A 14,163-nucleotide genomic window follows, 5' to 3' on the forward strand; every position below is an offset into this window, starting at 1 on the left:
ATGTAGACAATATAAAACACTGAAGCCAGGTTGGGAATAATTTAATGCAGCAAAGAAAACCTGTCAGGAGCATACTTCTAAATTGTCGTGCTGCTTAGACAGAAAAAGCCCCTCAGACTTTCTGACTTGCTAGGGAAGGAAAGGTGGCATCATTAAGCACCTGTGTGTGTGTTTGTTTGTGTGTGTGTGTGTGCGTGTATGTGTGCGTGTGTGTGTGTGCGTGTGTATGTGTGTGTATGTGTGCGTGCGTGCGTGTGTATGTGTGCGTGCGTGCATGTGCGTGCGTGTGTATGTATGTGTGCGTGCGTGTGTGTGTGCGCGTGTGTGTGCGCGTGTGTGCGCGCATGCGTGCGTGTGTGGGTGCGTGTGCGTGCGTGTTTAGAATAGTCTATGACCACAACGCAATAGCTAAGTGGCTCGTATAAGTCCGTTCTGTAAACTTTCTATATGAGCCAGTGATATTTTTCGTTTGTGGACATTTCTGTCCGGCCTTTCCTTTTTCGGTGTGAGTACGCAGACAGATATTCCGTGGAAGGTTTTCAATATAGCCACACCAAAGCAATATAACCGATTAAACCACGGAAACACTCTTAGAGGCTAGAATAAAGTCTAAGTACAAGAAGAAAAAACAACGGCTGTGGTAAACAATTTTTTGTTGTTGATCTTTCCATACGAACGCTTATACGCACACACTAGCTTCGGGCGTGCCTGTCCTTGGTTTTGCTCTTCATTTCCTGTTGTTAATAAAAGAACCTGGACACGCCCTCTAGGCTACCCAGTTCTTATCTTTGTCCGGCGTTTAATTCAATAACTATGCGTCGTTGTCTCTTAGCTTGTAAAAAAATTCACATTGCACTTGGCTTCTCTTCAGAGCATAATGGCGAAATACTTTCCTTCTCTTCTTCCTCTTCTGTCTACCCCTTCTCTCCTTCGTCTATCTTGCGTGCTTGTGCATTCGTTATAATTTAGTTACTTCTTTTTTTTTTTTTTTTTTGGCTCCGTTGTCAGAACCTATTGCGACATCCTCACCGGGGAAATTATGCTGACATAAAAACCTATTGCGACTTCTCACTGACACGTCTTGCAGAATCTTGCTGCCACATCTCGCGGAATCTCACGGGCACATCTCGCAGATGCGAGATGTGCCCGTGAGATTTCGCCTTAAAAAATATATGGCCAGGGAATCACAACATTCAAGAGAGTGCAGTCAACCGTGTCTCGACCATTTCCTCCTCATCCATTGGTGCAGGTGTTCGGGCGAGGTGCACTGCCTTTTCAGCCTGAGCCGGGACCAGGCCGAGCGGCGCTGCAGGGGCGAGGGCTCGGTGCTGGTGCGCTACCGGTGCCTGCACGGTGAGCACACTTTCTAAGGCGTTGTTTATATTGCAGCATGCGTGTTTCATTCCGCTCTCTATAAAGGTTGTCTGCGCTATGCCATATATGTTCCTTTCGTGATCAATAAGCACCGCTTTAGGATACGTACTTGTAGGGACACGGGAGAAGCCACTGTCCTGCAGTGAACGTAGTCGCCTAGGGATGGCGACTCCGAAGAAGATATGACGCGGAACAACCAAATACAATTATTAAACACGCTTGATTACAAAAGCGTGATCGCTTGCGGTTGCTGATTGCGGCGTTAAAAATGTTTGAAACGAAATGGACCATTACTAATTTCGTAAAGTATGCGATACTCATATAAGGGACGTATATAAAAATAAAGAGAAGTATTGAGTAACCTCACTTCTCAATCTAGGCGGAAATGCACGGAGGACATGTGCAGGAAACCTTAACAAGTGCTTCTAGGTTGTGCAGATCTAACGACGCGCTGCATGGGTTGTGTATTAGAAACTACCGCGGGAATTGGAACGTTTCGTATACACCGCTTTGATTTCCCTTGGCCGTTGAAACAATGCATGCGAGCGCAGGAAGAATTTTATTTCTGATACTGAAGGGAGTAGCAGAAACAAACGGTTTGGCACCGGCATGCATCACTAAAGGGAAGGAAGCTTTCGTTTACTCTCAGTTACAAAAGAAAATATTACCTTCCAATTACACGGTGTTTGCTAAGAAGGCTGGCCATTATATAAAGGCGCCGTCATGAAGTACAGTTTTGGTGTGTGAAGTATTATCCTGAACTCCAATGGAAAGTTCCGGATTGGGCTTTGCCAACTGTCAGTATGTTTTAGCGCGGAACACATCGCAAAGCTCACGGGAGCGTTAAGCACGAAACATTATTAGGTTCCATTGTTGACAAATTCAGACGAACCTCGTCTGAGGACTGCGGTGAACGTGAGGCCGGAGGCCGGACACTGAACAAAAGCCGAGCCGTTCTGAAAGATTCCTAAATTCAATGTCTCAGCAGGACCAGGAAATAGAAGACGACTTTCTGTGTCACAGCTCGGAGCGAGATTGAAACAAGCGACGGAGCAAACAATGCAGCTTCGTATCCCGGTGCTCCAATTCACACGGCCATCGTCGCATTCATCGTTCTAAAAGGGTTCTATATCGTCTTCTGTTCTTCTTCAATATTTTCAGTCCGTTATTTCTGGACATCCGAATTCTCGGAGCCAGTGACCGTGACGTGTCTGCTGTGAAATATGACCGGTTTTCAAACGAGATGCAAAGGCTCGATGTTGCCATCGGTAGCTCTATGTCTGCGCTCACATATGTGTTGAGGTGGTCAAGGCGGCAGGATGCGTGAGTAAGGCCAATAAATGGTGGACGACGAGCACAGAAAAGAGAAGTGGCTGCACGCGTTGGCATTCGAGAACACTAAGCGACGAGGAGAAGCGACCGCGCTGTCCGCTGAAGAAGAGCAGCTGATGGCGGAGGCTCCTCAAGCCGCGAAAGCAGCCAGTGAGTCTGTGCTTGCTGCTTATCTCAAGGGACAGAGGTGGATGCAAGCAGGATCATGTTCTGCATCACGTTCGATACCCGAGCGCTACTCATACCGTCTATGTGCTATGCTTACCGTGAACCGCGATCCGCCACCGTGACCCTCTACCGCGTGTGGGCGGGGCGCACAAGCTGATTGGTCCAGATGCGGCAGGTCTATGTGCAGACATCCAGTATGTGGCGCCATCTATCGGCGTCAAGGGGATCTGGACATGCGCAGTGGAACGCGCGGTGGCGGATCACGGTAGCGGATTGCGGATCACGGTAAGCTAAATCTCTCTAGTATGCGCTACGCTTTTAAGGCGAAGAAGGCATTTCTATAGGCTCATGGTGCGCCGGCAGAAAGAGACCGCCGAGCGATTCATCAGGAAATATCCACCGTATGAAGCCAGATTAAAGAATGAAAAAATGATTGATAGTGATAGGGATTATTAGAGGCCATAATAGATATTGGTAGAGGTTATAACTAATAATGACTTGTAATGACTCATATGTCTCACGACGGCTTGTAACGACTACACTTGATTAGAAAACGCTAAAATACTTAGTAATGGGTAGCAATAACTAAAACGACTGCTGATGGCTTGCAATGACTATTAATAACTTGTAATGAGAAATTGTCTACAACGACAACGATTGATTAAAAATTAGCAAAAAGTGTTAGTAATGAGTAGTAATGACTAAAATGACTACTAATGACTTGTAATGACCGATATTCTAACGACGACTTGTGACGATGACAGATGATTAGAAATAACTTAAAAGGCTTAGTAATGAGTAGTAAAGACTAGAATAACTACTAATGTCTACTACTCTATGCTTTCGCCGTTCATCCGTTAAACGATATCTTTATAGACCCTTGTAACTTTTCTGCCCATGTTTACACCTACCGTGGACGACGACAACATATACTGGGAATGTTTCGGCAGATTAGAGGTCTGCTGAAGAAACAAAAAGTGGAAGATGAAGCAGGACAGATATAGTAGCAATGTCAGAGATTTCGCTGATGTTTGCGCGTTACGGAGCAGGGCGTAAGCGTTGTGTTATTTTGCGTTTATCTTCCGTTGAAACGTGGTCCATGAGACTGCACTTCGATACCGAGATACCTTGGAGCTCAGGAGCGGAACGACGCATCAGCTGATCCACCGCGACAAGTCCGGTGATCAAGAGTACATTATCAGAAGGAAAAAGATGCCACAGACTGATATGAAGGTGCGCCAAGCATCGGTGACGACAGCGCCTTGTGTAATCATTACAGGCACGACTATCTTCGGAATTAGGGAGACAAACGAAGCGGCACGGCGGAAAAGAACTAACTTCCCACAGTGTATGGAGTTTGTCTCCGAGATAACATGGGGGAATGCCGGCGCCTGCACACGTATACGCACGCTGCAGATGGGATCCGTTCATTAGGGCAGCAGAGAGGAGGGCGCGCCTGGAAGGTCTCTCCTCGACGTCGAACGATGCCTGGCACGGATCAGCGGCCCGCTGTTAATCAGCCCCCGGCGGCGGCGAACGGGTAGCCGAAGCGCGCCCGCGCGCAGCCAAATCCGGTAGGCACACAGACACACGAGCGCCCCTACGGGGGACCGTTATGGGCGCACGACCTCGCGGATTAAGACGCGCGCAGCCGTGTATAGCGCGGCCAGGTATCGACCACGCTGTATTAGTCGTGCCCCCGCTGCGCGCGTGGCTTGGTAGTTTCGGGTTAATTACGTGCAGGGAGCACCTAGGCTGCTCTGTACGTAGCAGCGTCGAGCGACCGGGGAGTTGTACTGTATATGAGTTGTACTGAGTTGACCCTGGTGTAAAATAAGTGTTCTTTTAGCAGTTACTAATTACCCTTGGTCCCTCTTATTTGTGCCCTAGTAATTACTCCCTCATTTTGAAACAATTTCGTCTTGTGGTATACATTATGCACACGTTCAAATGAGCTAAATTATTATGCGTAGTCTGTGGTGGTAAGTCCCCTGAAATCATTCTGGTGGTAGTTCCTCGGGGGCTAGAAGATAATAATAATAATAATAATAATAATAATAATAATAATAATAATAATAATAATAATAATAATAATAATAATAATAATAATAATAATAATAATAATAATAATAATAATAATAATAATAATAATTAGCTCACAGCAAAGTAAAGGGGCGCTCTATCTGTCACGCTTGTTTCTGTGGACACGTAAACCGCTCCGTAAAGGATGGGAGAAAGATGGGAGTAAAAGGGGAGAGAGAGAAAGAGTTGCTGTAGTGGAGGGCTCCACGCACGGTAATCTGGCAGCCGATGATAAGAAGCTCCTCAACTGGGTGAGGTCCATTAGGAACAGGTGGATCGTGGTATGGCTGCTGTGCTATATTTGTGGTCACCTGACTCAATGCTTTATTTGCTTTTTTTCTTTTGATGAAAATGTTTTGTTGTATGACACAAATTTGGACTACGCACATGCGATAGCCATAGAGGCTATTTTCGCTCCGCACTCTTCAAGAGGAAATTTGCACTTCTTTCCTTGTTCCTCTCTTCAGTTATTTCAATACTATCTCACCCTACCCGTAAAGTGGAGCTGGTGCGTCCCGCTGAATATTTGTGGCATTTTTTATTTATTTATGGAGTCTAACGCACCAAAACGATTGTCGTTATTTTAGGCGCAGTTGTGGAGGGCTCGGTATAGTTTCGGCCATCTTGGAACTCCCTTCCCTCACGGCGGGGTTCAGGTGCCCGTAAGAAAGCTCGGTTGGGGGTGAAGGGTGGCTGTTCCTGGCTCTACGGGGCTGAGACAGGTAGGTCAACGCCGCTTGCGACGGGGGTTAGTCTGCCACCGAATTTTTATCTGTTGTAGGCGGTATTGCACCCACCACCGCTTAGGTAATGGACGACGGCTGTTGTTGCGGCGCGCCTCTTTCTCTCCCTCTTCTTTGTCTTTCTTCTGTACTTTCTCTCTTCTGTCCGCACGAGGCAGCGGAGCTGGCTTAGCTACAGGGCCAGTAGCAGGCCCGTGCATTTTCTTTCCCTTCTTCCTACAGCCACAACAACAACTTTCCACTGATGAGTTATCCAAACGTAATCCCCGATATTGTTATGGGGATGTATTAGGTAGGACTTGCGCTGCGAGGGGCAGAACTCGGCGCATAGACTTCAAGAGTATAGTATAGTGGACGGTTGTGATTACTGATCTCGAGCCGGGCATCCTGAAGAGTGAAGTTGAATGGGCCTTAGCCAGCCTTGCTAAGAACAAAGCAAGCGGAATTGATGGTATTCCAGCTGAGTTGCTTCAAAACCTCAACCACGACGCTGTTAACACACTGCATACATTATGTCAAAAGATTTGGACAACCCTGCAGTGGCCACAGGATTGGAGGAGGTCAGTTTACATCCCCATTCCAAAGAAAGGCAGTGCCAAAGATTGTTCCAACTACCGCACGATCGCGCTTATTTCGCATGCTAGCAAGGTGATGTTAAAAATCCTGCAAGGTAGGCTGCAGCAGTATGTGGATCGGGAGCTTCCGGACGTGCAAGCTGGGTTTCGCAAGGGCAGAGGAACTAGAGACCAAATTGCCAACCTTCGCTGGATCATGGAAAACGCAAGAGAGTTCCAGAAACCCATTTACTTCTGCTTTATTGATTATGCGAAAGCGTTTGACTGCGTAGATCACAGCAGATTGTGGCAAGCTCTCCGAGAGATGGGAGTTCCAATTCACCTCATCTGTCTCCTCAGGAACCTGTATGAAGGGCAAGAGGCCACAGTCAGAACTGGGCATGGTCTTACTGATTGGTTTCCGATTGAGAAAGGGGTGAGGCAAGGCTGCATACTGTCGCCCTGCCTATTTAACCTATATGCAGAGTGCATCATGAGGAAGGCCGGTCTGGACGAGTCTTCAGCTGGAGTGAAGATTGCTGGAAAACGTATCAACAACCTTAGATATGCGGATGATACCACTTTAATGGCAGAAAGTGAAGTGGAACTCAAGAGACTTCTGATGCGCGTACAAGAAGAGAGTGAGAAGTTTGGGCTTAAACTGAACATTAAAAAGACGAAGATCATGGCGTCTTGCCCTATCAAGTCCTGGAGCATCAATGGACAAGAAGTGGAAGCTGTGACAGATTTTCTGTTCTTGGGCGCCAAGATTACCTCGGAAGGAGACTGCAGCCATGAAATTAGGAGACGCCTGCTTCTGGGAAAGAGAGCAATGGTTAGCCTTGATCGCCTAGTAAAGAGCAGAGACATTAGTCTGCCAACCAAGATCCGTATAACCCGTGCTATGGTCTTTCCAGATGTGATGTATGGATGCGAGAGTTGGACTGTGAAAAATGCTGACCGCCGAAGAATTGACGCGTTTGAATTGCGGTGCTGGCGAAGACTCTTAAGAGTTCCTTGGACTGCCAGAAGATCAAATCAGTCGATATTGTCGACCATAAACCCTGACTGCTCATTGGAGGGTCAAATTCTAAAGTTAAAGCTCAGCTACTTTGGTCATCTGATGAGAAGAGAGGAGTCGCTGGAGAAAGATTTGATGTTGGGAAAGGTTGAGGGTCGCCGGAGAAGGGGTAGGCAGCGAACGCGATGGTTAGATGGCATCCTCGAGGCATTGCAGATGAAGTTATGTGATGTTAGGAAGGTAGTGAGAGACCGGAAAGCGTGGCGTGACATGGTCCATAGGGCCACGAAGAGTCGGACACGACTGAACGCCTGAACTGAACTGATATTCAAGGGCCGTTGAGCATTCACACTCTCTGCGTCGTCGTCTTCTAGAACAGCCTTTCATCATTCACGCGCTCCTCGGCGGTCGTCGTCGTTGTCTACGACTACATCACTTCGTCGTCCACGCGTTTCCCGGTAACAATATTAAGGGCAAGCCCATAGAATGAGTGACAGCGTGCCGTGTTGTCTGCAGTGTTTGCAAGCAGGTGAATAGAGTGCCAAACATATGTGAGCGTACATCGCTGGGCTTGAAGTTGCCTCCAAGATGTGTCTTGAAGCCTGCTAATGGAAAGAGAAAATCATTTTAATTATTCAGAAAATCTTGGTTAGTTTTGTTTCTTCTTGTGTTAAAATTGGCGTTTGCACATTGGTTCCTTGTTTGAATGGAAGCTCACTGCCGGGCTTACAAGGTAGCAGCCGGATGTTATGGCATCCATTAGGCGTCTGCGACTTTGCACGTTACACCTATTGCTCATCAGGAGACTTGAGGTCCGCGTTTGCGGGCGCCCATGTCACTCTGGGTTCAGGGCAGACTTGTGCTCTGTCAGCCGGAGACCTATGCTCTTAATAGCCTGTTCGTATGTCGCGGAGGCTTACGTGCACACCTCCGTGCACAGTCGGCCAGTTTTACGATATATACGTTTTCGTAACGATGGGCGTGTCGGCCGGTCGTTGTCGTTCGAGGAAACTACAGTGCACAGGCCTTCAATGGCCCCCTTAGCGACAGTCATCGTATGTATGGCTCCTGCAATATGCAGTAAAGCGGAACGATCGCGTAACGTCAGCTACTGTCCATATCTCCGACATAGAGGGGATGCCTCAATTAATGCAATAAAGAGGCGTAATGGACGACCAAACATTGATAACAGAAGTTTACGGTAAGAAGCGAGGCGCTCGAAGTGGCAGAGAAATACCTTTACTTAGGGCACGTAGTGAGCGCAGATGCGGACCACGAGACTGAAATAATTGGAAGTATAATCCCCCAACTGTCGTCACCGACACAGTAACTGAAATACCAGGGCTGTTCTTGTGTTTGGACAGTAAGCGATTCGCCGGTGCCCAGGGTGTGCAAGTCACAGAAATGATTCATTCCAAAACCACTGCTGCATTCCAGATGACTTCAAAATGCGCAAAATAGGTCGTTTTATTATAACGTTTCCAATTAGTATCCATTCCAACATTCATTAATTTTCTTTCGGCTTTTGTGAACGGACGAAACCACGCCCAGCCCCTGGCATCACTGGGACTGGGCAGATGAAGAAGATGGACCGAAGGACGGGTTGTAGAGTTTGATTCATTCATGAAGTCTGCAAGAAAATATATGAATATTGGAATGAAATCGAACTAGAATCATATATTATACCTACTGTAGTGAACGAAGAGCGGATGTCACGCAACACGAGGAAGAGGACAACGAAGTGCCACTGCGCTGCTCGAGCTCGCTGGTTTTGTGCCTAGACGGACTGTGTTGCTGCGCTGTTCGCCGTGCAGCTTACAGAGGACTATATTCCGTTGAACCCTCAGTAAAACCCATTTCACTTGGTGGAGGTGCGGGGTTGATTTGGCACTGGGACAACTCTGGCCCGGTGATTGGTATTAACACTGATCACGTACAATTCACGCTCGCATGGTTTCTAGGGTTCAGGAGATCCGAGAATCAAACTAAAGGCCTATCCCGAGCCCTTGCCAGATTGATACTGTAGAATCAACGCCTGATTTAGTTTCGATGAAGAACCCAGGAGAATCCGCAGTCAAAAACTCCGACCTTCACCGAAAATGGTCGTTCGCTTGGCACACTGCAAATGAGGCAGCTGAATTAAATGCTCGCAGTGACGTTGCTTGGAGAATGGGGTGTCGAGGCGATTCTCTGCTTCACTTCATGAACGAAGATATATATATATATATATATATATATATATATATATATATATATATATATATATATATATATATATATATATATATATATATATATATATATATATATATATATATATATATATATATATATATATATATAACAGTTTTGAAACCTAACGCTTTCGTGCTTAGCGACAGCTGCGGGAGAATCCTTTGGGACGAAGAAAAGAAAAACAAACTTGGTTGTAATAAATAATCTGTCTTGCTTCTGACGCGACGTAAAAAAATATATGGGGAGATTTTATTTACCCTCCCCGATCACGAACGCCACGTGCCCCAGCTGGTCGCTAACCATGCTCGCGATAACGACCGTCGCTGCGGCGGCAAAGCTTGGAACGAAGCGGCACAACAGCTACGACCTTTTTCTTGTTGTTCTTGTTGTCCATAATCCACATGCGGTTTCAGAACGTTTCACAGATAAATATACGCAGAGAGAAAAAGTAGTTCCGGCTAAGTCGAAAGCTTTAAACCAACCGCCGTGCAGTCCGCTTCGTAGAAACAACTCCCGCAGTTTTCTAGTGCTCGAGCCTTCTTCCGAGTAGCATCTATGTAGTCCACAGGAGAGCACCGCGCTTACAATCCCGCTGTGCTTGCCGGAAGAGAACGCGCTTCCGCGTTTTACACGCTGAGCTAACTTAACGCGAACGAAACAAGCGGGAAGCAGCAGGAGCACCGCGTCAGATGGCGCTGAGGAAGGAGCCTCTTTCCTCATTCTTCTTTTCTATTTTAATTACGCTGTACGAGACACCTGGATTGAGTTAATCCCGCTGTCTTCAAAGCCAGACTGGGTCGCAAGTATATTTGTTCTGCTTCTTCTTTTGTACGTTCTCTTACGTATTTTCTGCCTGAGCTAATTCGCGCGATAGCAGCAAGTAAATTTACTGATCCATTTACCGCAGTCTCAAGAAAGAGCCCTGATGAGGTTTAGAGGCGTGTCCCCGTTTGGAGTGAGGAAACGTGTGAACTGTTTGTGCACAGTTTCATTGTGTGAGAAGGGCGAGATATATGATGGACAGCACAGACGGGAGGTCTCCGGTGACCTTTGGCGCAACGCTGCCCTCATTTTCAAGCCAATGTTTCTTGTTTGATCAGATCTTTTCGGCTGAGTTGCGACACACCTATAAGCTACTTCGAAAGCTGTTAGATCAAAATTTAAAAATATATATATATGCATTGCAAGAAACGAAAAACAGAAACGAGGTGTATAAGTTAAAACGCTCTATCAAAGTGCAGCAGCGGTGGATGCGTGCTTAGTCTATGAGTTCACCACAGTTTTCTGACATTAAATGGGTGCACTTATGCGGTAGTCAATGGTGTTTATAACCTTTCTTTAGTGTGGAATGAGCTTTTGAGAAAAGGTAAATACAAGCATGGGATGGGTTTATAGCCGGTGCTGCCCTGCCATCTGGCGCCACTGCTCTGCTTTTAGCAGTTCCTCTCACGGCTCGTTTGGGGTTTGCATCGAGAAGTGAGATAGTTTCGCGCCTTTCACCAGTGCACATTAAGGTAATGCCGGTCCTGTGCGATAGAGAACATAAGGTAAGATGGAGTCCAAAGACAAGACTCCGCCCGCACCACTGATGTATCGCGGGTGCGATAGAGAACAGACAGCTCGTCTCGTTAAATCTTTTTCAGTGTTTGGATAGCTGGAAATCGGTGACAGGATGTTGGCTCGACGTGACCTCAACGTCGCCGACAACAGGATGTAAACTCATTTTATGCTTAAAAAAAAAACTAAACAGCGCGTCATCTAAACTAAACTTTGGTCATCTGATGAGAAGAGAGAAGTCGCTGGAGAAAGATTTGATGTTGGGAAAGGTTGAGGGTCACCGGAGGAGGGGTAGGCAGCGAACGCGGTGGTTAGATGGCATCCTCGAGGCACTGCAGATGAAGTTATGTGATATTAGGAAGCGTGGCGTGACATGGTCTATAGGGTCACGAAGAGTCGGACACGACTGAACGACTGAACTGAACTGAAACAGCGTAAGTAAGTATTCTTTTTTTTTTTTTTTCGTTGGGGTGGACAGTTTCGCTCGTTCAAAATCTATTCATGCTTTACAAGACACTGTTGATAGACTGTCGACGAGTATCAGAAAATGAGACTCATTGCCCATTAAGATGTCGCGGGTATATGGTTTTGATAGCAGGTATATTGTACTTTCTGGCAAGGAAAAACGCGGGAGTTCAAATTCCGCAAATTATACTTCACTACGTACCAATTTGTTGCCTGCCATTTACGTGAAACACGCAACCAGATCAAACTGGTTAAAGCGCATTCTTAAACGCGTTGGTGCATTACGAGGAACAATTCAGATAAAACTAAACTCACAGGCAGCCAGCAGAAGCAACGCGCTTGCAGAGGTAGTATCTGCTCAAGTTCCCAGGTCTTGATTTCGCCTACAATACGCAGGGATCATTTAACTTAGTCTTTTTGGCGCTGCCACTTAACGAGAAATGAACCTGCTTCCTGTTCCTATCTGTTAGCGTCGCGACAAACCGAATAACGTCTTAGGACATTACAAGCACAACAAAAGAAATGTGTCTGTGAGAAGGGAAAAAACGTTCAGTGGCCTCTGCGCTGTATTGGACGGACTTGTGTCATTCAGATATTGGAAGTAGCGTTTGTGTGCGCCACGAAAGGTTTAACATCCCGGAGCTGCGTACGTACTATGAGGAACTGAGATAGCTCAGTGGATTCGTTTCGAGCGCATAGGGTTTATTACCGTGCACTGATATTGTACGACACAGGAGTGGTTTTACGTGTATTCGACCTTCATCAAAATGCGGCAATGTACCGTTGCCGAGATTCCTTTTCTCGACGTAATGCCCACCAGCTAAGGAAAAAGTGCGCTTGTGTCTTCAGTGTGTGCGAATCTCCGCAGAAGTCCTCGCTGTCCACAATATAATAGAATTGGCATAAAAGAGTCATTTATGACTCCACCTCTCTTTCCCGTGCCCCGTGTGTGCAGAGCGCTGGCTGATGCACAAGTGCGGCGCCCACGTGCGAGCTCCGGCCGAGGGCTACCTCTCCTCCCCGGGATTCCCGCACTTCTACCCTGCGTTGTCCAACTGCTCCTGGCTCCTGGAGGCCTCTCCGGGACAGACCATCACGCTCAGGATACTCGACGTCTCCATCAGGCCGCCCAGGGTGAGCGCTCTTGAAAAGAAAAAAGAACGTTTTCACACTGTGGCTCCGACTCCGATCCCAACTACAAGGAGGTCCTAATGAAATAACCTGCAGCTAAGTTTATAACGGGTTTATGGGCTAGTTGGTTCTTTCTTGACAGGGAAAAAGGTTCGCATCGAAAAATAAGGACGAACACATGGACAGATCCGGAACATGAAAAGGAAATAGCAAGAAGAATAAGATTGGGATGGAGTGCATTTGGCAAGCACTCGCAGGTTATGACTAGCAGCTTACCGGTATTGCTCAAGAGGAAAGTATACAACAGTTGCATCTTACCTGTACTCACCTATGGGGCTGAAACGTGAAGGCTAACCAAAAGGGTTCTACTTAAGTTGAGAACAACGCAGAGGGCTATGGAACGAAAAATGGTAGGGGTAACGTTAAGCCTAGGAAGCGTGCAGAGTTGATCAGAGAAATAACTCGTTACTGACATTCTAGTGGAAATCAAGAAGAAGAAATGGGCATGGGCGGGACATGTAGTCTGAATAGAGGATAACCGATTGTTGCTTATGATATATTGGATTCCAAGAGAAGGAAAGCGTAGCAGGGGGCGGCAGATAGTTAGGTGTGCGGATGAGGTTAAGAAGTTCGCAGGGGTCAAGTGGATGCAGCTAGCACAGAACCGGGTTAAGTGGAGAAATATGGGAGAGGCCTTCGCCCTGCAGTGGGTATATTCAGGCTGATGATGATGACATATCGACAGGCAATCAACAGGACGGGCGCTGATTGTGTGAATGACACGCTGAGTCAAGAGTGTCGTGGAAGGCTCAGTGTCTGACGCGTAGGATCAGCCAAATGGCCATTGTACGGGTGCAGTTGGAGATGGATCCGTTGAGTGGACGATGCATTAATGGACTTCTATACCAGGGGACAGGTTTCGGCATAGTGCAAAAGGCGGCTGCCAAGTATATGCACCGCCCTGATGACACAGCATTTTTAGAGGGGCCTTGAATTAAGTACGCGTAAGTAGAAGGTCGTAACTGCGCTATATCGAAATATCCGGTGCAAGATCAAATTAGTGATCTTTGCAAGGAACCTTTCTCAGCTCTAAAGGAACGGGAAAAATGGTTGCACTACGGCCAAGGAGAACAAACGGCTGAAAGCTTAGTTGCGACTAAAAGCCCAGCGTTAAGGTTTGTGAGAATGCCTTTGAAGGCTAGAAACATGCCTAAACAAGATCACGATGAACCAAATTTTTAGGCTATAAGAAGCTAAAAGCCAACAAAGACGGTTAAAAAAATGCTAAACAATTGCCGAAAACTCGCAAGGTAGGTTTTCGTGCTAACATTTCAAAGCAAAGAACATGGGTAAAAAATACGACAGGCAGCAAATGTTTAACGTGAGGACTCAAAGACAGTCCTCTCGACGCGCACTGTGACTCCCACTCAGCCTATGTTCATTTTGCTCGGTGTTCTTCAATGATTACACTTCCCTGCGCTTTCTGCATACCAAATCTCCC

The 14,163-nt window shown here is 46.8% G+C and overlaps 1 protein-coding gene across 1 annotated transcript in view; it reads left to right on the plus strand.

Annotated features, from left to right (window-relative positions):
• LOC146178763 (uncharacterized) overlaps positions 1-14,163 on the plus strand; it is a 95,332-nt gene that overhangs the window by 60,468 nt on the left and 20,701 nt on the right. The window contains exons 3-4 of the mRNA XM_084578543.1: positions 1,250-1,353; positions 12,487-12,665. Coding sequence (XP_084434669.1) covers positions 1,250-1,353; positions 12,487-12,665 — 283 coding nt within the window. The remainder of the gene's footprint in view (positions 1-1,249; positions 1,354-12,486; positions 12,666-14,163) is intronic.

This window comes from Amblyomma maculatum, chromosome 9 (genome assembly GCF_055883805.1).
Source record: "Amblyomma maculatum isolate TAMU_Amacu chromosome 9, ASM5588380v1, whole genome shotgun sequence".
In the NCBI taxonomy this organism is placed as follows: Eukaryota; Metazoa; Arthropoda; class Arachnida; order Ixodida; family Ixodidae; genus Amblyomma; species Amblyomma maculatum.